At 45.6% G+C, this 27,367-nt stretch overlaps 1 protein-coding gene across 1 annotated transcript; it reads right to left on the bottom strand.

Annotated features, from left to right (window-relative positions):
• Window positions 1-153: 153 nt before the first annotated feature.
• PTAFR (platelet activating factor receptor) lies at window positions 154-23,818 on the bottom strand. Its single transcript, XM_069225112.1, has 2 exons — window positions 23,207-23,818; window positions 154-3,323 (listed from the first exon to the last, which is right to left on the bottom strand). Exon 2 carries the CDS (start codon window positions 3,271-3,273, stop codon window positions 2,215-2,217), a length of 1,059 nt encoding a protein of 352 aa, XP_069081213.1. The 5' UTR covers window positions 3,274-3,323; window positions 23,207-23,818; the 3' UTR covers window positions 154-2,214.
• Between the last annotated feature and the right edge of the window lie 3,549 nt (window positions 23,819-27,367).

Here is a 27,367-nt window from a genome sequence, read left to right as displayed (position 1 = left end):
TCTGCCTCAGCACACCTGGAGTCACCAGTGACCTCCTCCACACCTCGGTGAGTGCCCCCAATACCACCACGCGCTCTGCAACAGATCTGCACACAGTAAGGCACATGACGGTGCAGTTCTTTAACACAGTTAGGTACGTGGACAATTCACAAATTTGAAGCATTCAGTCACTTTATTTAGTCTTTACAAGAATGTGCGCAGCTGCTTGTACACCGCATCTTCGGATGCTAAGGTCACACAGCTGAGCTAGCTGGTGCTCCTGGTTACTCACGCATAATCAAACGTCAACCACTCCCTGTAGATCCGGAACTTTCCTTCAAGGCTCAAGAAGAAGGTACAGAAGCAGGTCTGGGGGCCCATGTCTTACAGAGCATCTGGTGTATTTGTGTGTTTCTTTTTATCTCTCCTGCTAGGGCCTTTCTCACTAAAATGTTGCCATTGGAATGTTTGCTACTGAATTAAGTACATTGTATGAAACTGATGGCTCTCTATTGATCTCCACCGTAGTGGGGATTCCAGTTTGTCAGCTGTGAATATCTTTTACTGGATCAAGTTGGTAGCACGTGAGTTTTTTGCACATGATGAGATACTGCAAAGACCATCCAACAAATCAATTTTATGGTCATGAAACTAGTTACTGGTGTCTATGATAGCACACAGTGGAGAAGTGTGGCACAATGGTTAGAGCAGGCAGACCCTGATGCAGAGATCTGGCCCGGGTTCCATTCCCACCTTGGAGGGTCTTGGGCTCCATTCCCTTGGACAGGATAATTATTGCCTAGTGCCTAATCTAATTAATGGGTCCCCCTCTGTAATTCTGGGCAATAGCTTGCTTAATCTCCACAACAGCCCTTGAGCTTGGATGCCTGGCTTCACCCTGGGGCTGTCCAGGAGTGGGTTCCTCACAGGGAAAAGCCAGGAGGGGTTCCACAGTGGTATGCGTACAGCGCCTTGAGACCCTAACGGGTGAGTAGTGCGCTATACAAGTGCATAGTTTATAGTTTTACGAGAGGCTGTTGTGTGCTGTACCATTACTATGCCACATAACATAACATAACATGACATAATGATGCCTTTTGGTTTTGGGTTCATCTTGAAACTAGCTACTGATCCCAAGCTGTCACTATTGGTTTTGGATACTTCTTGAAACAGGTCATTTGTGTCTGACAGTGTCTTTTGCTTTCAGGGACATCTTGAGACTGGGTACTGGTGCTTAGTGAGGTCTAGTGATTTCAGATGCATCCTGGATATTGGTGCCTAACAGTGTCTATAGGTTTCAGGTGCATCTTGGACCTAGTCCTTGGTGTCCAATACTGTGTGTTGGGTTCAAGTACATTTCATAAATTGATCTTTGGTGTCTGATGGTCTGTATTAATTTCAGTTCATACGGCTAAGTGACCTGTAGGCATGTCCTTTCTGGTTTCATAGAATTCCATGCCCAAAGACCCACACAGTATAACTGCTCATCTAGAATTTCCACCAAGGCACAAGGTTATGCTTCACTTCTTCTTTCAACTCTAACCCTCAGCTCCATTGCATTGTTCCCAGATAAGTCAGACATTGGCCAGTGCATTTGGTGGACACAAAGCATTCCTCTAATCCCATCAATAAAAAGTGTCCACAGACAGATACATTATAAGGTTGCATGTGAAAAATCTGCTCCTTTGTTTCCGCTGTTGAGGCCGCACCACGTTCTTCAAATGATTTTAGAGTTAGAATCAAGGCTTTTGTGGAAGCACTTCAATTATTTATGTTCAATTGTCTGCAAATAAATGTATTTCCACACTCAGCAAAGATAGCCCTGGAAGACCATTGCCGCTGACGCTCTGACCCTGTCCAGCGTATAAATCGAAGACTCGAATTTCTTCCCTCTCTACCGTATGGAAACAGCGTTAGAAGTTAAGGGTTACCTCATAAAGGTCAATGTTACTCCTCCAGTGAGTCACTAGCAGCTTGTCATTGGTAATGAGGAAATGCACCCTAAAAAGTAGCACCTAGTGTGCGTGGGCTGTGCTGTGCTTTCCTCTTTTATAAGGTGAGCTCGTTTTAAGTGCAGTTATTTCACACTGGAATGGAGAGTACCTTTCCTTTTGGTGTCCAAACATTGCTCTTTGGCCAGAAGGATTCTTGGGATGTGTGTGAGCATACGACTACTACAAATTATAAGGAATACATGGGAACAAATATTCATGCCTGCAGCAATTGGTTATGAATTTAGTTCACTGCACAGTGTTTTAGTGGTATCATGCCATCCACACCTGTCTCAGTGGTTTGTTTGGAGCACTTCCGACTACTTGTCAAATTCCTGACATGCTCTGAAAGATGGTGCCTGAACTTTTTAGTTAGAAAGCAATAGATGACAGGGTCCAGCACACAGTTTAAACCCATGAGACAAAGTGTCACTTGGTGGACATCGTTCAGGGCCTGACGGAAGGCACAATCCTCCTCTCTCCATAGGTGCAACACAGTTAAAGTCCAAGGCCCATGGACCACGTGGTGAGGAACAAAGCAAATCACAAAGACTCCCAAGACAGCACACACCATCCTCAGGGCACGTGTCTTTGCGTTGACACTTTGCCTTATTTGAGCAGGTTGTGATAAAAGAGTCTTAATAATAATTATATTACATACAACTATAATCAGGAAAACAATAAAGAAGGCAGCAATCAGTAAGAAGTGGATTACTGCCACTGGTTTGTTGTTGTCAGAACCGTAACCTTCAAAACAGCGGGTGACATTGTGTGACCCAAAACTTTCCACGTTTGTTCCGGTGACAAAGAAAAAGTAGGAGGCGCTAGACACGATCAGGATCCAGACTGTGACAGATATGCAGAGGCCCCTCCACCTAGCAGAACCCTGGGCGGTCTCCACAGGGCGGGTCACGGCTTGCAGTCGGTTGTAGCTGATCACCCCTAGGAAGGCCACTGAGGAGTAGGTGTTGATGAAGAAGAAGCAGCCGGCAATGTTACACAAGAAACCAGGCATGATCCAGTCGCCATTGTGGTGGTAGTACACGACCCACAGTGGCAAGGTCACCAGAAAGAGCAGGTCCGACACTGTGAGGTTCAACATAAAGACCTTGATCTCACTCAGCCTGCGCGTCGGATAAATGTGGGTAAAAATCCAAAGAACGTAGGCATTAGCAATGAAGCCAACAATGAAGATCAGGCTGTATGACACAGTGAAAAGCAGATATCTGAACTCTGAATCCACCTGACAAGAGCTACTGGAGGCCTCCATTGGGGTGGAGGTGGCATTGGTTATCATGGCCATTATTTTGTATGTGGGTTATCAGCTGAGTGAAGGTTGTGCTGCTGTACCACCTGCAGAAAGGAACAGAAGAAAAATAAAGCACAGTTACTTCATGAAGTGTCTTCAGTTGTAAGATTACTTGTCCATAGTTTTATGTATGCAGAGACATCTGGAGAAGAAATAGCTACCAGCCTGACCATTTTCCTAAATATTTAAGTGCCTGGCCATACCTGTTACTCTCTAGTTTTAACCTACTTCTGCTCTACCTGCGTTGCTGACTTTTGTTGTGAAGCATTTTATTCGTGCAGAAGTATTAATTTCAACATAAGAGAAATGCTGAATAAGTTAAATCTGCATGTCCATATACCTCAATATTTGTCAACACCCATTTGCAACCACCCTTGTCCCCAAACTCTTTCCTCAAAACCCTACAACAAACACATTCCCTTATCCTTCCAATTGTGGATGTGCCTTTGCAATCTAAAAGAAAGGAACTATCCAAAAGGAATATATCTGCTGGCAACAGTTGAAAACCAATCTGTCCGATCGGTCCCAGTAACCAAAGAGACACAGGGCTTTTAATCTCAGGTGGAAAGTCAGATCCATGTGGTTCCTTTCTACATCTTGGAGTTAAGGATGTCGTTTCACAAAGAAGTCAACATTTTCCCTGCCCATAATCTTGCTTTCCACACAAACCCTAGTACACTCTGTCAAAGTGCTTTTTTGCTTCCCCCTAAATCAATAATGGTGTATTCTTCTTCTTGCTTGACTTTTCAACAAGGGACGGAAGCTTGTGTTATCAAAGGTCTGCACCCCTTGACATACCCAATTTAAGCGTAATGTATCAGATCAAGGTGTTTTAATCTAGATTTCTGGAGAGCGTCCTCAAAAGAATCTGTGCATCCACATTTAGTGTAGCTAAGGCTTATAATAGCATCTTGACTCTGTCAACGTAGAGATCACTCTCCCTAGGGATCACTCACCTAAGGAGACCCCTAGACCATACTTTGAGCTTCCCAGGAAACAAGAGTTGATCCAGAAAGACATCCTAAGGAGGACTCAACTCCAATGTAACAAAGTATAGAACTGTCTAACCATAGCAACTTTCATAGAGAGGGAGGAGCGGGGATGACGTTTTTGAGTTTGATTGATGAGATTGTCTAATGTGTATAGTTGGTTGAATCAGCAGAAGAGACAATTGGATGTGCAGGGAACTTGCTGCAAGACATTGATAAATTTCGATCTGCCATCCAGCAGACATGGTCCGTGGTACTGACCCAGCTCACAGCCACTGTTCGTTTCTCACATGGAATGTAAATAGACTAGGTAGTAAGACCAAGAGGGGACTGGTAGTGGCCTACATCTGGTGCCTAGAACCTGATGTAGTTCTTCTCCAAGAATCACATTTACAGGGGAATCACTGTCAATGTCTGGCCCATGGAGAATATACCCCTCTAGCACATGCAGGGTACACATCTGGAACTAGGGGAGAAGCAATCTTGATCAGAAAACCACCCCCTTTTCAAACACAGAGGATGTGGGTGGAGCCACAGGGGACATAGGTGGCGGTCCAGGGCCTCTGGGGCAGATAGAGTAATACTAATAACATTATTAGCATGTATGCACCCCCTGCCTCCAACAATCTACCCGCACTAAAGTAACTGAAATCCTACTAGAGGCTACTTCCTCCCTACATGTCCTTGAGGGAGACTTTGATGACGTAATGTCCCCAATAATAGATAGATCCAGGACTTTGGCTGTAACGACTAAGACCACCTCACTGGCCCAATTCGTGGGCACACTGGGGCTCACAGACTTATGGCATCATCAACACACAGGACGGAGAATCCACTAATACTCTGGGACACACAAGGTTTCTTCGAGGCTAGATTATATTTTCACCCCAGCAGGTGAGGAGGGAGTGGTACTCTGGGTGGACTGTCTGCCAGTGGACTGTCAGATCATTCTCCATTGTGGATCGCTATGGGGCAAAAGCCCTGCACGATTGGCAAGGATTGGCAGTAGAATGCCTTGGAAATAAAAGATGAGGTGACCCTGAGTAAGATTCGGGTGGCTTCTGAACTATATTTTACAGAAAATAAATATTTGGTGAATTTGGCGGTAGTTCTGTGTGAGGCATATAAGGCAGTGGTAAGGGAAGTGTGAATATTACTGCATACAAAAGGGAAAAAACAGTGAGGTAATTAGAAGAGTTTGAACACTGCCTCCTGGCGGCAGAAGCTAAGAATACAATATATTGCTCATGCATCTATACCCATACATACAGCATAGCGCATCCTGCCTTAGGGATAGAAGGCCTGCCAGAGGGGTGACTTACCTATATTGGATGCAGTGTGTAATGGACAGGTGGAAAAGGCTGTGTGCCATGTCGAGTTTGCACTTTAGGGTTGCATCAGAACACTCAGCCTGCAATGGCAGTGCTGAGTGTGTCTGGATACATGTCCCTTGAGGTTGGCACAATCTGTGCTGCTGCCCTCAGGGGCCTACACTTAGTACACCTTGCCCTGGGTATCTAAGTACCATTTACTACGGACTTAAAGTAACAGCTAAAGGTGTTGCCAATTGTGCCAATGCATCACAATAGTCTTAGGGAAAGAGATATGGCCCAGGGAACATGGTTAGCACCTTAGAACTGAGACTACATCAAATAACAGGCAAAAAGTAGGGGCTAACCATGATAAAAGAGGCATTTTCTTGCATGCATGCATTGCAACGTGCGGAGAATACTCACAGATTTCCAAGCAGATGCTGAACATTGGAGAATGCACCCCCCTCATACTCATGAGCAGACCCGCAATGTTTGAGATGATTATCCTCCCGAAATTCTTATATGTCCTCCAGAACACCTACTACTGAATTCCTGAAGAGGTATTTGCTAAGATTGATGAAGTGCTGAGGAAACTGCTATAGAATAATGCTCACCCCACCCCCGAATAGCCCTCCAAACTCTGCAGCACAATTCATAAAATGAGGGAATAGCCCTTCCAGATGTCTGGGTCTGTTATTGGGCTTCACATTTGTTTGTCATAAACGACTGGGGGCATGCAGAGGGCGACCATCCAACTTATGCACTAGGGAGGCTCCAATTTCAAACATACCCCTAGTAACACTATCTCTACGGGGGTAGAAGAGTAGTGTGCCTGTTACCGGCCACGCAAGTTACCCTTAAAGCCTGGAATAAGATGACAACATGCTTAGGGTGGGCACAGAAACTTATGTGTGAAACCCCGCTATGGGTGGGGAATGGTCTCAAAGAAATTGTGAAGTTGAAGGGTTTCACTGCATGGGATTACATTAATAATTTTAGGCTAGGCGATCTACTTGAGGCAGGTACCCTGATGCCGTTTTCATCACTCCAAGCAGAATTTCAACTGAATGACATGCAGCATTATACATATTTGCAGCTCATACACGCATGGGGAGCAGAGAATATACCCTCAGACCTTCCAGATTGCGCACCCCTAGAAAGGAGGCTATTGCAGGGAGAAATACAGGAAAAAGGGGTCTCCGCTATATATGAGACCATTAATAACAATATGCCTGACACCCTCCAAAAGCTAAGAGGTAAAATGGGAGAACGAACTAGAAGATCTGAATTGGGGAGCAGCCCTAATGCCCCAACAGGAAGTGGCAATCAAGTCCAGGCTAAGGCTCATGTAACTCAAAATCCTACATCGAATATACTGTGACAGAGCGCTATTATTTAAAATGGGTAGAGCGACTTCATCAGAGTGTCTAAGATGTAGGGAACAACAAGGGAATTTCTTCCACACACTTTGGACATGTCCAGGGAAATACACCTACTGGGGGAAACTCCTCTCAGAATTGGGCAAAGTAATAGGGGCAGTAATACCAGAAGACCCAAAATATGCGTTTTTGGACATTCCCATTGATCTAGATCGCCCGTGTATCAAATTAATATTCTGTAATGTTGGCCTGAAACTAGCAAAAAGAGATCTAGCGAAGCATTGGGGTGCCCCCTAAGATACCCACACTGCGTGAATGGGAAATAGGCATGAACCTCTATATGGCGGCAGAAAAGGCCACATATAAGAGTAGGGTTTGCCCCCTCAAGTACCGCAAGATATGGGGTAGCTGGATAGATTATTATGACCTAGATATACAGAATGAAACCTAAGAGTAGACGTTCAAGTAAACCATCTGACCACACGGATTTGTCATATGTATCCTATCAACTTGCTAGTGATATCGTGTTACATGTCGCTTTCTTACTGCAGTGAGTAGAAACACCTGATGTGCTAATGTCCTTCTACTGTTCTTTATTATATGTTATGGGCGCATGTTGGTGCCCTCTTTGTCAATGTTCACAAAATGTCATAAAAGAACTTTAAAAAAACACATAGCAACTTTCACCCAATCATTCTTGATCACATTATGCTCGGGGTCTCTCAATGTCTGTATTGTTTCCCTATTAATGTTCACCTATAATCATTGATTCAGCAACCTATGGGCTTTTCTTTTTGTTGTCCAAATAACCTCTGATTCAGACCCAGGGTCAAATTTACTGATCAAAAACATATTCAGTGTGCTCTTAACCTTGTCCAGTTCTCTATAATCCTTCTTGAAACCAGAAGGTTGTGCTTGTCCTCAACCACCTTAAAGTCCTCCTCTAAACTATTCTACAGAGGTGTCACCTGCCTCATGGCTTCAGAGGCCTAGGCCACAAACCAGCTCATTAGCACTGGTGCAAAGCTTTCTAACCCCCCCAGTAATTGTGGTAGCACTCTGGCTGGTGCGTGAATGTCAATCTGTCACCTGCATACATAGAAACTGCACGAGTGGTCGCACCCACGGTGATGCCCCACTCCTGCAACACTAATTTGAGTGTACAGGCCAATGGACTACCTTACCGTGTTTGTGTCTCCACCATCCCGCTATCCAACACTGCCCGGCCTGTATACACTCTAGCTGTTGGATGCACGGGCAGCAGCTTTGTTTGCTCAATCAGGACACAATAATAAATTAGCGTTCAATTTTTGTTCCAGTTGTTTGACTGTTAGCCATATCACAAATAGCTAAGAAGAAAACTGAAGTTTAAAACCAGATAGATAAGAAGCTCGAAGCACCATTATCTAAGATCAACATCAGGAAAAAAAAAACATTGCGACATTGCCTGAAATTTCTCAAAAGCGGAAATATGTACTTCCTTCTCAGTTCTACATCGAATGAACAAACAATAAAAGATGCAAGACATACTATGACTCAGTGCTGAGTTTTTAAAAGAGAAAAGTGCATGAGCCCAAAGTTTTTCTTAAGATTCTGTAGCCGAAATCCGGGGTTGCCGAACACCAAGGCTGCCTAGGTTTTGATTTTTCCTCAAGCCACTTTCTTCCACCATCCTACACTTTCTGTCTCTTTATATATTTCTCCTTTTGCCATAGTTGTCTTACCTTTCTTTTCCTTGTCCTTACTCATTTTTGTCTCTTTTCTCTCACTTGTTCTTGGTCAAAGCGTAAAGGTAAGGGCCTCCCATGGGTGGTCTGTGGACAGACCCACGCAACAACCCATTGGGGCATAATTGACAGCCCCTAGCACCTCTTTGCACCACATTAGCGTCATTTCTTTTTACACTAACGAGGCCAAATTCCCTGCGCCATGTTTAGAAGGTGGCACAATACTTTGTAACTATTTGCGTTAAATTATTCTCCTGTTAGGGGGGCTGAAAAATGGCGTAACGAAATCTAACAGATTTCTTTGCGTCATTTTTAATGACACTTTTAACACCTACTCAGAGCAGGCGTTAAAAGGAGGCACACGATTGATTACAGTGGGCCTCAATGAGCTTTGCAGGATGAGCTTAAAAAATGTTGATGCTAATCCTGCAAAGCTCCGGACTAGAGTCAAAAATTATGACACTAGTCCCCTAACTACAGCAATGGTGTGCCATATTCTAAATACGGCGCACACATGGTGGCATTAGGGAGGTGCTAGGGGGTGCAAGAAAAGTGGTGCTGCACTGTGTGCAGTGCCACTTTACTTAAATATACCCTATTGTTTTTACGCAACATCCTATCTTCTAACATTTGAAAGCAGGGCACTGTGCTAAAATTGTATGCCTCCTTGAGGCTAACGCAAAGCAGTAGAAGATTTTTATTTTTCCCAACCTTCCTCTAATTTGCATGTGAGCTGCACTTTAAAGCATACATGCAAAGTGGGGAAAGTTTTTCTGTTAGTCTAAGCATAGGGTTTTCTGCTGGAAGAGCAGCCTTCCAGTACAAAACACATACTAGACTCAAGCACACACCTTTGCAATATGATGCAGTGTAGTCAAATTGGGCATCAGCACTTAGGAAGAAAGCAGCACTGCCAAAAGTTAGGCCTTTCCCCTTCTTGCAACACAACATGCCAAATATGGTTGCTGCACTGTACTGCATGAAACACTTTTTTGTTTTTTTGCTGCTTTAAACAGCACCACCTGTCTGGCGATCATTTATGAATATGGTGAAGGTCCTTCCACAGGGCAACAAAGTAATGTACTCTGTTGCCCTGGCGGATCTGCGGGCCATCCGCCAGGATTTAAATCAGGTCCTGTGTGATTTACTTCCATTCACAGAATGTTGGCCCCATGCCCTGATATTGATCCTACCCAGCCCTGGGCAGGCTGCTGCCTTGATCTACAAACCTGGATGCTGCCCAAACTTGGACCCTGGGAGGCAATGCCTAATAGGAGGAATCAGAAGGAGAAATAAAAGATGAAGAGAACATGGGGAGGGTGGTGCTTGGGAGAAGCCCACCACTGTGTCCTTGCAGGAAAAATCTCTAAGTCCATTGTGACAAGTTTTACAAATTCGTGACAGCCTTGCAACAAAGGTTGGGTCAAAGGTGCTACTTAACAAACGAATGAGCTACAAACTGAACTTACCAACGGATTTGAGGGAATTGGAGCTGTACTGAAGTTATCAGTGTTGAACTGATATGAGAATGGAGATGGAGCATGCTGGCGTGGCCAAGAACAAACAGATACTAAAGATCCCATTAAAAGAAGATGGGAGAGGGGAATGTGAGAGGATATTTGGTGAAATGTACCATAGGAGCTCCCAAACTGAAAAGAGAGTCTGTCTATGAGCAAAAACAAGGGTGCTATCCCTTAAAATAGCTAAAACTGAGATTGGTCATTGGGAATCGGTCCACACAATCAGGGAGATGTTGTGAGATGGCAACTTGAAGGATAGAATGCTGAAGGTGCCCAGATAACAGGACAAAATAAAGAAAAGAGGCACTTCCAGGCCAACAGGGACAAAAGATGATGCAACCTCTAAACTCTGTGGTGAGAACACAGGCTGAAATTCTCTTCCCAGCAAGCTGTGTATAGTAATGCATATAAAATACACATCTTCTGGCACAGGGAGGATACTCGGGAGCTGGCTGTATCTCTGAAGATGAAGAGGACTGCAATCTCTAGAGAGGGTTTGAACTGCCAGCAAAAGAATGGAATCGAGAAAGTCAACCTGTCACTGGGGACATGGTTTAAACATGCCCAGATGAAGGTATTCCCATGTCAGTGAGACTCTGCACTCATACGTGCACGAGAAGTCAGTTTTAAGCTGGATAATTACTCTTAGATGTGCCACCTGAAACCCTCACACTCTTTATGTGCTTACTGCCAAACCACCATTGTGATTACTCACCCCATGGACACCAGTCTCCTTTCTCGGTTACAACCTCCCCCCTCGTTACCCTACATCCCTCACCTGGTAATCCAGTCTTTTTTTATGGTTTTATCAACCTAAGGCACTGATGTCTGATTGGCCATGGCTGATATCGCAATTAAGGAGCATCTTTCTCTGTAACGAGCGAGGAGACCCAACCGGGGCAGGGGTCAGGAACAACAGAGGTGGACCAACAGCAAAACTGGGGATAGATGCCTTTTGCAAGGTAATTTCTTGTCTAATTATAGATATAAGCGTGGCTTGGGTACCCTGAATCTTTTTTTTTTTTTTTAATGCAAATAAAATCTGAATACGTAAAATATACATCATAAGGGCAGCTGTTGGATTGCTTTAATTCTTTTCTTATTGGTCTTTTGGGAATTCATGCCAATATGTTGACAAGCAAGCAGACCGCTTCATCTTCCAGTTCCACATAGGTCCACTTGGTCTGCCTTGCAGGGCAAAGAAGGGCTTCCCTCAGACAGTAAACACTTTAAATACATAAAATAAATAAAGAGCTTAGAGGATCAACAATCAGTCAATCATGAACATCTTTTCGATAATCCTCAACTGTAGTTATCAAACGCATATCCAGGTAGACACAAGGCTAGTTTAGTGTGCAGTAATGAAGCTCGTTCCACAGCTGGGAAACCTAGCTGGTATCAATGCATATCCGTGTTAAGTGTTAGTATAAAAATATGGAATTAATTTTACAGAGCAAATGAATGTTGCCAAAATTCCAATCCGACGTCTAAATAATTAATGATTTGTTTAACTTTAAAATAATGTATAAACTGTGTCCCCTTTCTCTTATGAAGATGTGCGACACTCTGACGACGGTCGTGAATGGATGAAGGAGGCACCAAAGGATAGTCTTCATTATCTTGTAACCGGACAGCAGTGAGGTAGAAAGGACGCCTCGCCTTCCCGATCATACTCTTCTCTTCACTGGACTAAATGCTCATCGTCCCAGTTATGGCACAGCACACATTTTAACAGCCTCTTTACCTTTAGGACCGATCAGGATTCAGGGAACAAAAAAAGATGAGACACAACAATACAGTTTCTCAGAATCTGGAACATTTGTGTGGGAAGGCGCTACTAGTTTACTAACTAGGTGCTATTAGCCTCCTCCAGAACCTTTAACAGCTCTTAGGACTGATAGTTTTGATGTCAGGAATCTGGGCTGGAAGGCTCCACAGCTACCAGGAGGTCTTAGGCTTCAATTATAACAACTGGAGTATTTAATCGAGGAACCCATAACTGGGAGCTACGTATGCTTTTTTAGCACTTGATTCACAGGGGAGCGAGGTAGAGCAGTCCAGGGCCTATTTACGGGGGGTGTTGGGAGCTAGAGACTCTGCATGCAGCAACACAACAAACAACACTTAATAAATTGTGGTACAGCTAGTGCCTTGCCTTATAAAAAGGAAAATACTTTACCACACACAACTAAACACTACACATAAACGTACAAATATATACAGACAGAATGGAAGGCGGAAATACCAACGTTGACACCCTCTAAGGGGCGACACAACCAACAGGGGGCACACACTAGAGACAGGTCTCACAAATCAAATTTACCCTGCAACCTTCTGTACTGGAAGCTCCTTCTTCCACGTGTGGCACACCCACGTAGCCCTTCCTTTAGGCCATGCTGTTGCCCAAGCCCTCACTGCCAGACTGGCTCCCGTCTCACTCTGGCACACTCCTCTGGTGGTGGCAGGGTAGTCAGCAGACTTCTCCTCCTACCCGCCTACCTACGTTTTGGGGAGGGGAGATTGACAGTTCTTCTGCCCCCCAGCTCCTGGGTCTGCGCTGCGGTGTCAGTGGGATGTCGGCAGGTGTGCTTTACTCTCCCCCGGACACAGGCCCTGAGAGGAGGGGCAGCGGCTCACAGAGGCATCACTGGGGTTCTGACCCAACCCGGGGGACCAGAAGTATTGGAATACAAACTGTGCTCCAACCTGAATAATCCACCAGAGTGCTTGCCCTTCTGAGAAGTGTATGGAGCTGCACTGGGTAATGCCGTGATTGGGGGCGCAAGGGGAACACTACAAATTACAATTGGTCCTATTTGGCCCTGGTCTTCTCCAGAGGTGGGTCAATGGATTTACTAGCTGAGGTGCAGAGCATCTCAGCCAAGAGACACTAGGGACCCACCGCACAGTGGTTCCTTGATTAAAAAACACCAATAAATATATCTCAAGCTCCTCCAGCTGGATTTGGAAGAATAGGGTTTGATGCATTTTGCCTCTGGTGGTTCTCTAAAACCAACAGAAGTATTCGTTTTTGGCCTTCTGACCTCTAAGTGTCTGATATTTTCTTGTAGAGCTGTTTCATAACTGCCTTCCCTCTGATGGGGGAGAACTAAGGGCCTGCTTTCTTGCCCTTTTTAGCACCTAGCCTGCTTTTAAACCTCTACTGAAGCTCCAGCAACAAGCTGCATCCTTCAAGCAGAGGGAGCTATGCAGATCTCAAGCCATGCATTTGTACCTGGGTTCCTAGCAATATCATTAGCCAGGGACTTCTTTTAGTAGTACTGCATGGCCTTTAAGGCAGGTTACACTCCATACCCGCAATCTTTAGGTTCCACAGCATCCTGGTCACTTGTAGGCCAAGTGGTTATTTGTCCAGTATGAATCCGAAAAGTCCTTCTCCATAAATACCCTCCGGAGGGCTAGTCCACAGAGGTTTCAGGGGATCCTTCTCCTTCAGGGTGCAGTGTAGAATGATAAGTATGTAATTGGAATTAGTGTGGTATGGAACCTTAGTATGGCATCCTTTAGCATTGTTTGCATTTGTAATCATGCAACAGTTGATTAGATTTATGTGAACTATAGGGATACTCAGGAACGTTGATCGGGGAGCTCCGTATAAATTTACTTAACCAACTACAGTTTTGTCTGCAGCAGCTGTTGGACCATTTGTGTCCTTGGAAGCGCAGGTCAGAATCCCTGGCAAGAATCCTGGATGAAGACAGAGGGCCAGTGCCACCGACTCTGGAGACACAGGCGCTTCACTCCAGACCAAGAATCATCCATAAGTAGTCTGCCTGTACTCATGTTCTTCAAGTTCCAGTTCTTCTCAAAGTCTATCCCTGGGTCAGGGATTTTTAAGTGGGATGGAAAATTCCAGAAAGTGGACATCTATTCTCAATCCAAAGAGGACACATCCTCGCTCCACCCCTGACCCATCACTCCTGCACAACATCTTGGGTTTTTTCAAGATGGGGACTTCAAGAAGCCAGTAGCTCTCTAAGAGCCACTCCCAAACGGGTTCCCTCACATAAAAATTTCAAAGGGAAATTGTAGGAAGTTGGCTCTGTATATACTATTTCAAAGTAAGAAATAGGGTGCACAGAGTCCAAGGGTTCCCCTTAGAGGTAAGATAGTGGCAAAAAGAGATAATTCTAATGCTCTATTGTGTGGTAGTGTGGTCGAGCAGTAGGCTTATCAGAGGGTAGTGTTAAGCATTTGTGGTACACACACAGGCAATAAATGAGGAACACACACCCAAAGACTTACTCCAGGCCAATAGGTTTTTAGATAGAAAGATATATTTTCTTAGTTTATTTTAAGAACCACAGGTTCAAAATTTACAAGTAATACTTCAAATGAAAGGTATTTCACTCAGGTATTCTAGGAACTTTGAATAATCACAATAGCATGTACAGTTTTGACAAAAATGAGCTATTTTAAAAGTGGACACTGTTCCTGGGGGAGGTAAGTAAATGTTAAGTTCACAGGTAAGTAAAACACTTACAGGGTTCAAAGTTGGGTCCAAGGTAGCCCACCGTTGGGGGTTCAAGGCAACCCCAAAGTTACCACACCAGCAGCTCAGGGCCGGTCAGGTGCAGAGGTCAAAGAGGTGCCCAAAACACATAGGCTTCAATGGAGAACAGGGGTGCCCCGGTTCCAGTCTGCCAGCAGGTAAGTACCTGTGTCCTTGGAGGGCAGACCAGGGGGGTTTTGTAGAGCACCGGGGGGGACACAAGCAGGCACAGAAAGTACACCCTCAGCGGCACAGGGGCGGCCGGTTGCAGAGTGCGAACAGGCATCGGGTTTTGTATTGAAAGCAATGGGGAGACCCGGGGTGTCTTCAACGATGCAGGCAGGCCCAGGGGGGGCTTCTCGGGGTAGCCACCACCTGCGCTAGGTAGAGGGTCACCTGGGGGTCGCTCCTGCAGTGGAGTTCGGGCCCGTCAGGTCCTGGGGGCTGCGGGTGCAGTGCTGTTTCCAGGTGTCGGGTCCCTTGTTACAGGCAGTCGCGGTCAGGGGGAGCCTCTGGGTTTCCTCTGCAGGCGTCGCTGTGGGGGCTCAGGGGAGTCGTCTCGGCTACTCACGGGTTCGCAGTCACTGGGGAGTCCTCTCTGTAGTGTTGGTTTTCCGCAGGTCGAGCCGGGGGCGTCGGGTGCAGAGTAGAAAGTCTCACGCTTCCGTCGGGAAACATGAAGTCCTTGAAGTTGTTTCTTTGTTACAAGAAAGTTGCAGAGGGTTGAACAGAGCCACTGTTCATGGGTGTTTCTTGGTCCTTGGGTGCAGGGCAGTCCTCTGAGGTTTCAGAGGTCGCTGGTCCCTGTTGGATGCGTCGCTGTTGCAGTTTTCTTGGAAGTTGGGAGACAGGCCGGTAGGGCTGGGGCCAAAGCAGTTGTCGTCTCCGTCTTCACTGCAGGGCGTCAGGTCAGCAGTCCCTCTTCTTCTTTAGGTTGCAGGAATCTGATTTCCTGGGTTCTGGGGTGCCCCCAAATACTGAATTTAGGGGTTTGTTTAGGTCTGGGAGGACAGTAGCCAATGGCTACTGTCCTTGAGGGTGGCTACACCCTCCTTGTGCCTCCTCCCTGAGGGGAGGGGGGCACATCACTATTCCTATTGGGGGAATCCTCCAAAATCAAGATGGAGGATTTCTAAAGGCAGGGGTCACCTCAGCTCAGGACACCTTAGGGGCTGTCCTGACTGGTGGGTGACTCCTCCTTGTTTTACTCATTATCTCCCCCTGGACTTGCTGCCAAAAGTGGGGGCTGTGTCCAGGGGGCGAACACCTCCACTAGCTGGAGTTCCCTGGGGCATTGTAACACAAAGCCTGAGCCTTTGAGGCTCACTGCTAGGTGTTACAGTTCCTGCAGGGAGGAGGTGTGAAGCACATCCACCCAGAGCAGGCTTTGTTTCTGGCCTCAGAGGACACAAAGGCCCTCACCACATGGGGTCAGAAACTCGTCTCTCAGCAGCAGGCTGGCACAGACCAGTCAGTCCTGCACTGAACAGTTGGGTAAAATACAGGGGGCATCTCTAAGATGCCCTCTGTGTGCATTTTTTAATAAATCCAACACTGGCATCAGTGTGGGTTTATTATTCTGAGAAGTTTGATACCAAACTTCCCAGTATTCAGTGTAGCCATTATGGAGCTGTGGAGTTCCTTTTTGACAAACTACCAGACCATATACTTAATATGGCCACAACTGTACTTACAGTGTCTAAGAATAGACTTAGACACTGTAGTTGTAGGGGCATATTGCTCATGCAGCTATGCCCTCACCTGTGGTATAGTGCACCATGTCTTAGGGCTGTAAGGCCTGTTAGAGGGGTGACTTACCTATGCCACAGGCAGCATTTTGTGTGCATGGCATCCTGAGGGGGATGCCATGTCGACTTTGCCTTTTTCTCCCCACCAACACACACAATCTGCAATGGCAGTGTGCATGTGCTAGGTGAGGGGTCCCTTAGGGTGGCACAACATATGCTGCAGCCCTTAGGGACCGTCCCTGGTCACAGGGCCCTTGGTACCACTGGTACCTTTTACAAGGGACTTATCTGTGTGCCAGGGGTGTGCCAATTGTGGAAACAATGGTACATTTTAGGTGAAAGAACACTGGTGCTGGGGCCTGGTTAGCAGGGTCCCAGCACACTTCTCAGTCAAGTCAGCATCAGTATCAGGCAAAAAGTGGGGGGTAGCTGCAACAGGGAGCCATTTCTTTACAGAAATCCTGAAGAGAATAGGGACAAATGGTTGGCTGCTCCACTATTATTTTTCTGGGAAAGACATGCCCAGTCTTGTCAGTCATTGTGAATGTAAATAACTTGTACAGATCTTGTCCCCACCCTTCTCCTTTTCTGTAAACATGTTCAATTCCCTTGAAATGGGTTTAATTTGTGAGGGTGACTTCTGATCTATCTGTTGGCAAGTAAAGTAAACCTGAATCGCATTAGGGGCTGACAAAAGTAAGTACTGCAATACCTAAGGTACATGAAAGAGTGTAAATTTGACCAAATAAATATTAGACTTGCACTCTCACCTTTGACTACCCATGGAAAGAGACAAAAACACTTTCTCTAATTTGAGTCAGTGCAAAATGGTTATTTTGGGGCAGATCTCATGAACAGTATGAGTGTAGTTAAGCACTTGGGAATGACAGTAAAGCACTACAGACTCACAATATAGCCAAAATAAAAAGGGTATTTTTTTGAATGCCCAAATAAATTATAACTCTGCACAGGACACTGTTATCAGTTTATTCAAGGGCCCACTTGTGACATGCTATCTGTGTGCATATATTAGAAAGCAGACCTTTAGCATGTACATAAGTACACATGCTTGTGCAACAGTGATTGCATAATACCAGCTCAGATCCTCTTACCGCAGCTGTGTAACAGTGGACCTATATTTAAAAGAACAGCACTGGACGTTTGCACACAACACCCATTTTACCACAGACGGCCGGAGCATGTATTTGATGACAAATATATCAGTCATCAGATCTATTTTCTAAGGCTGACGAAATCACATTCCTGGTCTCTAGCATCTGCTAGTATAGGTGCCAACCCCTCCGATGACATGCAGCAGCATCCCCCTTTAGAAAAGCTCCAGATGCGTTAGGCTTCAGTTCTGCAGTGTCCAGGGCTACACACCAAGCAGCCTCACACCACCCTTTCTCAAAACATCACAGGATTGAATTGGATCAGCGAACTTCACTGAGCCCTCCCCAGCCTGTAGTGAGTTAGGAAACTGTGGTGCGATAAAGCTTGAGCCTGTGCAGTGCATGCATCGACATGGACCCTGTATCATAAAGTCAAATTTGTAATACACAGTGCAAGCTCCAGCTTTCCGTTTCCCCTTTCAGTGCAGTGCCGGTTTTTGTTGCTCACATCTGAGGAGAGGAAGGGAGCTGTGAGGCTGTCTGGGGGAATCATCGAACACTAGCAGCTAACGGAGATGAAGCAGGGCCTCCACAGGCAGCTGAGAAGTGAGAACAAAACGCACTCAAGTGTGTGTGTGTGTGTGTTTTTGAGTGCGTGTTTGTGTGTGTTCATGTTTTTGTATTACAAATGAGCAATTGTGCAGACTGACTCCTAGCATGTTGCTGCCATTAATATATGTGCCCACACGTGGACTATTAGGAGCAATGCCTCACATCTTGAGGCCATCTGTGGCAGGATGTTGCCCTAACTGGGTGAAAGGCTGGCACGTGGAATACTGGTCTACTTTGGGGCCACCCAAGGAAAATGTTTTAGCATTCTGAGGTATGTGAGGTGCACACAGTGGGCTAAATGGTGATCCTTGCCTACTGGTAGTTACTTCTGGCATACTGGTAACATACATGGTGTGGTGGTTCCTAGAGTGACCCCTGATATACTGATGGCCACATCAAAATAGTGGTAATTCCTCCCTTAGGCGCCAAGGCATGAGATGTTGATAGATGAGCATGTCAGGCAAAGTTTATGTGTGTGGCAGCAGTATATGTGAGTACCTAATAGAAATGATAGAACTGTATGGGCACTGAGCATGTATTTACTACAGATTATAAAGTTTTGATTAAATGAATCACATTTATTGGTCAAAAATGCTGAGTGCATTTGATATAAAAATGTGTGTGCATTTCCAAAAAATAACAAGTGATGCTTGAGTATAAAATGATCCATTTTCAAATAGATATCTAATGCAGATACGCAATCATACTGTTTTCTGAAACTCTAATCTGTAAAATTTGCATTTCCGTAAACTGAGTGATAGCATTGCTGCATGAGTCTGCAAGAGGTGTTTAGATCTGCTACTGTAAATCCTGCCTGAGATTGAGAGATGTGTGCAGTTGTTTTATTTTTACACACAGCCATCTTCAAGGAGATTCTCAGTTATAACTTGTGAAAGGCAGTCTACTTGAAATTGGTGGGAAGGAAAAGGGAAATGTAGAATTGCAGATTGATGCTATGGTAAATGAAAGACCATGTAAAGTTTAATTTGCTAAACATCCCTTTTCACTTATGACTTTTGAGACAATTTTTAGGAAAACAGTGCTGGAAAAGTGCTCGAGTTTGCCAATATTTTCCTAAAATGATCGTAGGGCAGGGTGACCTGAGGAAGGTCAGGCTTAGTTGGTACTCCAGAAAGGTACTAGAAAATTATATAGGCACCCAGACTGAGTATTTGCTTTTTAAAAAACTTATGTGAAAATCTTCTAGAAAATTCTCTATTTTAACCTATTTGTTAACCTTTTTTCAGGTTTGAAACCTGAAACACGTGAAGGCAAGAGAGCTCGCTTGTTTTGCTCGCCCATTCAAATAAGAGGCAGTAGCTTTGCCCCCCTACTTTGAGTGATCGCCAGTCGCTTCTGATCACTATCCAGGCTAACTGAAAGTTCTCTTATGTTCAGTCACTTCTTTTTAACAAAAGAGACCCTTCTTGTTAGCAGGAAAAACGAATCACTACCTAATGAAACCATACGAGTACCAAGCAGAAAAAAAATGAATTTGTGTATAAAGTATCCCTTTTGCATTTCGGCTGTTACAAAATGGCTACTGGAAACATGTTTAATTACTTCAAGTGCAAGAAAACAGATTTAATTGAAATTGCTCACGCTATGAGCACCAAATGTAAGTTTTGATAACATTAACAGATTCAGACTGCAGCAGAGCTAGGGTTATTATATTGCCCCATGTACGCAGGGGCGGCTCTTCCACTAATATGGAGGAGCGTCACCCCACTGCTGGTAGCAGAAGGAAAAATAAAATAACAACGGAGCGTTTTTATCATTTTATTTTTCAGCTGAGCCAGTTTAGGGTGGGGCTTGAGGGGATTGGAGGGTGGAGTGGTTCGTGCACCAAAAGTGCGCTTATGTGTTTGGCCGGCCATGTTGGGCCGGCCAAACACACATGCATACATTGCATTTCTCCTCCCGGCTGTACTGCACAGTTGTGTGGAGAAATGCACAGAGCGTCACTCCCTCTATGAGCGCCGAAGCGGGCCGTTCATACCAATCGTGACGCTGCTGTCATGCTGGTGACAGCAGCTTTGTGATTGGCTGAGGGGAGTCTGGGAGCCTGTGCACTTCCCAGACGAGGACGGCGGAGGAGACAAACCTGTATCCGGAAGAAACAGATTTTTTTATTTTTTAAAAAATGTTTTATCCCTCCTCCCCACCCTGTTCAATGGCAGTCGCCACTGCATGTACGTCAAACTTATTGCTAACCCTGGGCTTCCATTTCACACATTAGCGCACTCTGCCAGTTGCACTTGCAGTTTGTTCAACTGGACCTACACACCTGATAACAGTGATTTGTTAAAGGAAATCCTACGATTTGATATGTGCCGTTCAGCATTCATAAAGCAATCTGGCAGCCCTATTTATGTCATATATGGATGTGAGGTGCAAGTACTGCAGCCTTATATGGTTGTCTCAAGGCAGTCAGACATGGAAGGGCATGCTGAGTGCACTGTGTTGTGAACTGCAACATCTCATTTCTCTGTCCATGACTGAAGGGCTGTTCACTCAGTGTTGAAGTTAGAGGGTAGGGTCTTCATACAAGAGTCTGGAGCCACTTAGGTAAGTGTTAAGTTTATTTCACGTTAGGCCCTCAGAGTACAGCAGCAACAGGTAGGTCTGTCAGGGCCCAATCCTCCCTCCAACTGTTTGTAACGCCTAGCTTCCACTGCAGACCACATGCTAACATGCTATTACATCATTCACGCTCAGCGTTCCAGACACCAGCTCAGACTTACAAAGAATTTGGACACAGGATGCTACACATTCCACTCCTTTCTAAATGGTGGTTTCCTCCACAGAGATCAAAACATTATGTGAATATGATTCATGACTCACTCCAGCATTACTTATGCACTCATTTACTTGCCCACATCAACCCACCCTGCCAATCTGTGCATTGTTCTGTCCATTCATTGATGTCACCATTTTTCTATACGTGTATACAATAGCTGTTTGTAACTGTGGGTGTAGACACCTGTGGGTACAAGAGGAACTGTATGAGTGTTGTCTGTCTTTATATGGGTGTTTGTATGTGGATTGGTTTCTGTATATCGGTTGGTTTGTGTGTATGGTTTCATTTATACTTATTGGTCTCTGTGCATCAGTGACTGACTACTGATGTGGGTGCTGGGGTCCATATGTGTTTATTTGAATGTGGACACAGGTGCACGTTTGTTTTCTGGATTGTGTACATGGGTGCCTGCATGTATCCTGGTCTACATACATGCGTGTTTGAACGTCTGTTGGTCTCTGGACATGGATACCTGAATGCCTATTGTTCTTTGTGAATTGAAGAGTGTATATTTGTTACTGTGTGTCTGGATGAGTGCCTTCATGCCTGATGGACTGTATGCACATGCGTCTGTAGGTGAGCTGATTCTCATGTGCATGGATACCCGTAGTGGGGGTTATCTAAATATGTTCCCCTGCCTGTCTGCCCCTTTGTCCTTCTAACGATCCTCCTTTCTCCATCCATCCACCCAAGTGTGGCTGTATCTGTTTTCTGGAACTGTTGTGTTATCTATGTTTGTAGGATGACAATGTGAGCTACATAGGGAAATGTGTTACATGGATGATTATGTGTATGGGTCTACGTGCACAGGTGCCTCTATTTTTGTTGGTCTGATTGCATAATGTCTGTGTTTGCTGGTCTATGAGCGCAGCGGACTTTGTGCTGACTTGCATGTCTCTTTCAATAATTTCGCTAGAGAGATAACTGACTGGGCGTTGACTCCTCCCCCCCCCCCCATTGTTTTCCTCAAATGTGATTTTCTCCTCAAAAGGGTAAAGACTAAGACTGTAGGTTACCAGAGGTGGTTATGCATCCATCCACCCATTCTTCAACCATAGATCCATCTATTCATCCATATGTCCGCCTCACCGTCCATGTTTTAATGTGTACCACTGTCTATGACCGTGAGAGTACTGGTAGGTATACTATATGTGTGTGTCTATGCGAAGATGCACACATCAGTGGTTCTATGTTTGGGTTCTTAACTGTCTTCTGGTCTCTGTCCACTACTGTTTCTGTGCCTGTTAGTCTCTAATAGTGTGTACTTGTATAACAGTATGCATGGTACCGGTATGACTTTTGGCCTGTGATCATGAATGCCTGTATCTCTGCTGGTCCATGTGCTGTGGCCTCTTTATGTTTACTATGAATGCAAATGATCGCCTTTTTGTTTTTGGTCCCTTCGCCTGGGTGTTTTATTCGCCTGATGCTCAGTTTCATGAGTACCTGAATGTCAGTTGGTATGTCTTCATAGCTGACTATATATCTTTTCACGCGTGACTGTACATCTGTTGCTTATATTGGCATCAGTATGTCGATCTGTATGCCTATTGGTTTACCTTTACAGCTATCTATAACTGTTTTGAAATGAATATTAAGTATGTGTGCGTGGTTTTGGTGAGCTTGTTAGTGTCTTCGTAGGTGCTTGCATGTTTGTCTGGGTGCATGGTGCCTGGACGAGGTTGTGCTTGTCTGCGTAATCTTTTTGTGAATGCGTACATAGATGTTGATTTTCTCTATGGAAATACACTATGCAAAAGCCACGCCAACTGACTTTGTCAGTACTCGTTCCTACATATTGAGCAACGCTATGAAAACGAAGAGTTTTCTTTTCAAGATATGAATATCTTACGCAACATTTTCAGGAAATGTGTTTAAATGTGTACATCGAAGGAGACGAACAGCTGTTTATTAGTTGGAAAATGTCAAAGAAACATTTACCATCAGTTAAACTAGCTTTGATGGCTATTTCAATGTACTGTGATTGTCCTGGTGAATATAAACACTAATTTTAAATAAACGATCGTAATAAATCAGGCAAGGGTGACGTCCACGTTAATAATTATAAAATAGGTGTATTGTACTCGGGATGCTAACCAAAGATTGTAGAATTTACTACAAGTTCGAGAATCACCACGCGCGGTGAGCTATCCTGTTTGTAGAGAATGATTCATATCATATAATTATAAATTACTAGGTAAATAGCTTGCTTACCTCGGACTTGTAAATTCAGTCTGACGCGGGGTCTTGCCCGCAGCGCATCCGTTTCCGCGCCTGTGTTCGTTCGCAGCACCGTGGAAGCGGGGGTACCACACCCTACACAATATGCGCCGCCCGGTGCTCGGGCGCTGGCAGGAGGTAACCCAGTGAACTGCTGGGTGTCCGGGTGCTGGCAGGAGTGTGCCCTGTGAGATGCAGGATTCCTGGGTGGTGGCAGGAGGGGTCACAAAGTATCACTTCACCCTGTGCTCTGCTAAGAGTCCGGGCGTTAACAGGAGGAGTCCCAGCACCCTCTTTCTTGTGAGCTGTCGACGCTCTAGTGGTCGGTCAAGCGGTCACACACACTTTATACCCCATAAACTGGGTGTTGACAAGAGGGGTCACCTGTGAGCCCCCTATTTTCCTGCGGTGACTGGAAGGGGTCACACTCACTTTGAACCAAGTGAGCTGGGTGTCCGGGTGCTGACAGGAGGGACACGGCACCTGTTCCACAGGAGCTCCCTTGTGTTCGTGGGCTGGCTGGAGGGGTCTCACTCACTCTACTCCCCGTTAGACCTGGGTGCCTGGGTGCCTGGGTCTCGTCTGGCCGCTCGCTCAGAAGAGAACAGGAACCGTCTGACACCCCCGCAGGGACCAACGCAAGAGGAGTGTCTCAATCAAACTGAACTATTAGAGGGAAACGGCACACAGGAGAGCCCTGCACTGAGCGAATACCCGATCCATTACCGAATCACTTTGCGAGGCAGCTTGTCAGCTATTACCGTCATTGAGAGCGGGCTCGGCTGTGTCTGCATGCTCCCAGAAGCGCTTGCGGCTCCAGAGTACGGGCGTGAGGGCCCGCGGAAGCCGTCGACTAACCCTCCAAGTATGTGCGCTCCCGTTTCCTGTCAGCGCAGCCCTTTCCCGGCGAGGCACCTCTGAAGCGAACATTACTTAGGCCAACCTTTGAGATGTGCAACTGCCACAGGTGACACTGAGCCCGAGTTTCGGTTTTATTCTTAGATTAAGAAGTGCCAAGGGCAATAATTATTTACGGTTCGTGCTACAGCAATAAAACGTTTGAAAGTCATGTCTGACAACTTCACTCAATCGTCGCCTGTAGGTATCAGTAGCCACTCCTTCGCAGTCCCAATGCCCGAGTACAGCTTTACTGAGCGATGTAGTACGGCAGCATTTGTACCTTTTGACTTCTGGGCACTTCTACTTAATTACTACTGGGAGCCAGTGACCCCACCAAAGCACTTTCTTCAACGTAAACCTCAAAGCAATACACAAAAATGCAGAAACAAGCACACACCATACAAATACACCCATTACGACATTTTATTTCACGCCAAAAAATATTAACATGAAATTTTAGTTTTAATGGGAAGGTTGTAGCGTTTAAGCTTTGATTTTATTTCTAAAAAAATGAAACGACATACTGGACTCACATATTATTGTGCCGTTTTTGCTCGTAACGCATGCTCTCTTTTTGATTGCGCACACCCTTGTTCTAGACCACCAATCACCCATAGTAGATTTTGTTTGATGTACGTCTCCTATGAACCAAGCTAAGGATATCAACTTAATGTTTAGCTTCCAGTTTCAATTGTTTCACGTTTACAGAGGGTTTTAACAATTTCAATTGAATATTTAGTTTTTTATGTACATGTCCTATATTATTCCACTAATATTACTTAATTTTCCAAAGAATCAGGAATCCCTTGATTATGCACTAAGAACACCTAGGGGGTCCGTGGACTCCAGGTTAAGAACTGCTGGTATAGCAGTTTCCTGCTGCTTACACCTTCTGGTTGGTTGAGTAAGCAGGTACTCAATTAGCTATGCATGGAGAGAAGAGTGATGCTTAACGGGTGAACTATGACATACTGTAGTCTTATTTGTAGTCAAGCGTGAGACTGAGGTGTAGTAATGAAGCGCAGCAGTATTATAACAGGTGTGCAGCGTCTATCCACTTCATTTCAGAGTGACAATCTGGCGAATTCAGATGGGAAACTGGTGAATTCCACGCGCACTAAGCATTCCACCCAACCAGTCCAGACTACATTCTAACACACTCATTCAAAACTAAAAGGAACAAAAGAAGGAAAGAAAAATAGAGCTGTATAAACTTACACACATTTTTATCACCTTCTCAGGGTGATTATTCTTTGAGGCACACACCTCCTCTGAGGCAGTGGCGGCCGGCAGCTTTGGGAGGGGGGCGGGCGGGGCACACACACACACACACACACACAAACATATACACACACACACACACAGACTCATTCTTTCACACACAGACACGCACGCTCATCCATTAACAACACTCATTCCATTCAAACAAGCACGCACGCACCAAACTTTCATTTTACAAGATCACACACATTCATTCTTTCACACACACATGCGCACGCACATCCATTAACAACACTCATTCCATTCAAACATGCACGCATGCACCAAACATTCATTTTACAAGATCACACACATTCATTCTTTCACACACACACACACACACACACATCCATTAACAACACTCATAACACTCAAACATGCACGCGTGCACCAAACATTCAATGTAAAACATAACACACATACACACACACACACACACACACTTACCTTTAGCTTCCAGGTCCCAGGAGAGTTGAGACTGCTGCCTTCCCTCATTGGCTGACCTAGGGTCAGCCAATGAGGGAAGGCAGCAGTCCCAGCCTCGTCACAGAGTGGGATGGGGTCAGTGAGACTGCTGACCCCACCCCACTCTGACGAAGTGTCACTGATTGACACTCGCCCTGGGCCTGGGCGCTTCAGGGCTTAAACTGAAGCGCCCAGCCAGAGTGTCAATTGGTGACGCTTTCCTCGTCACCCAGGAGAGGGCCTCGAGGCACCTTTGCTGGGCCGAGGAGGTCACGCCCGTAGGAGCTGTGATCTCCTCAGCCCAGCAAAGTTCAGCTCAGGCAGCCAGGAGTCTGCGCAAATCGCGCATGTCTGCTCCTGGCTGCCTGACCTGAACATGAAGAGTGTCTGTCAGGCTGACCTTTGTTCTGCCTGACAGACACCCTTCATGGGGTGGGGGGGCGTGGACCCTCCGCCCTAAAGGACGGGCCGCCACTGCTCTGAGGATGACAGGTTGAAAACTTCTAGACAGGGCACAAGTCCAAAAAAGGAGCTGGGTTACTGCTTTTAAGACAGAGATCCTTTTTTTAGTTGCGTTTGGTTGTATGATGGAACCATGCATACGGCAACCACGTTTGCCTGAAGAATGCGGTCGGAACAATGACTGTGTTGTTTCCACGCATGCCTTTACCAACATGCCTTTACAATGATTTAAAAATCGTTGTAAAGGCATGCCTATTAAAGGCATGTGTGTAAACGGCATGTGTAGTTGCCGCATGCCACCCACATCCTAAAAATAAAAGTACCCCGGCCCCCCACCTTTAAAAACTACCCCGGTACCTTCCATGCACCCTGGGACCTAAAACCGACCTCCACCCCCAAAAATAAAACAACCCAACCCCTAAAAACAAATTTACCACGACCCACCACCCCCACCCCTAAAACAGAAGTACCCCAACCCCCACCTTTAAAAACGACAGCAAAACCCCCCATCCACCCTGAGCCCTAAAACCGACCCCCACCCCCCAAAAATAAAACTCGCCAACCCCTCAAGACAAAACTACTCCGACACGGCCACTAAAAACCCAACCCCCACCTGAACTGAATACATAATTACCCCAACCCCCCACTCCTGCCCCTAAAAGCCTGAGCCCCCCACCCGCCTTAAATACAAAATTACCCCAACCCCCACCCCTAAAAACCCACCTCCCCACCCGCCCTAAAAACATAATGACCCCAACCCCCAAATACAAAATTACCCTGACCACCCACCTGCCCCTAAAATCCCAATCCCCCCACCCACCCTAAATACAAAATTACTCCGACCCCCTCCCCTAAAAACCTGACCCCCTAAATACAAAATTACACCAAACCCCCCACCCCACCCCTAAAATCAAAATAACCCCGACCCCCACTCCCCCTATAAACCATAGCACCGACCCCCACCCCGCCCCTTAAAAAAATAAAATAACATAACCACCCCAACCCCTTCGCCCCCCACCCCACCCCACCCCACCCCTAAAAACTACCCAAACCCTTTCCCAGCCCCAC

The sequence above is a fragment of the Pleurodeles waltl genome, chromosome 3_1 (assembly GCF_031143425.1).
Source record: "Pleurodeles waltl isolate 20211129_DDA chromosome 3_1, aPleWal1.hap1.20221129, whole genome shotgun sequence".
NCBI classification, from domain to species: Eukaryota; Metazoa; Chordata; class Amphibia; order Caudata; family Salamandridae; genus Pleurodeles; species Pleurodeles waltl.
Note: the sequence above shows the minus strand (reverse complement) of the source record. Positions and strands in the feature narration are given on the sequence as shown.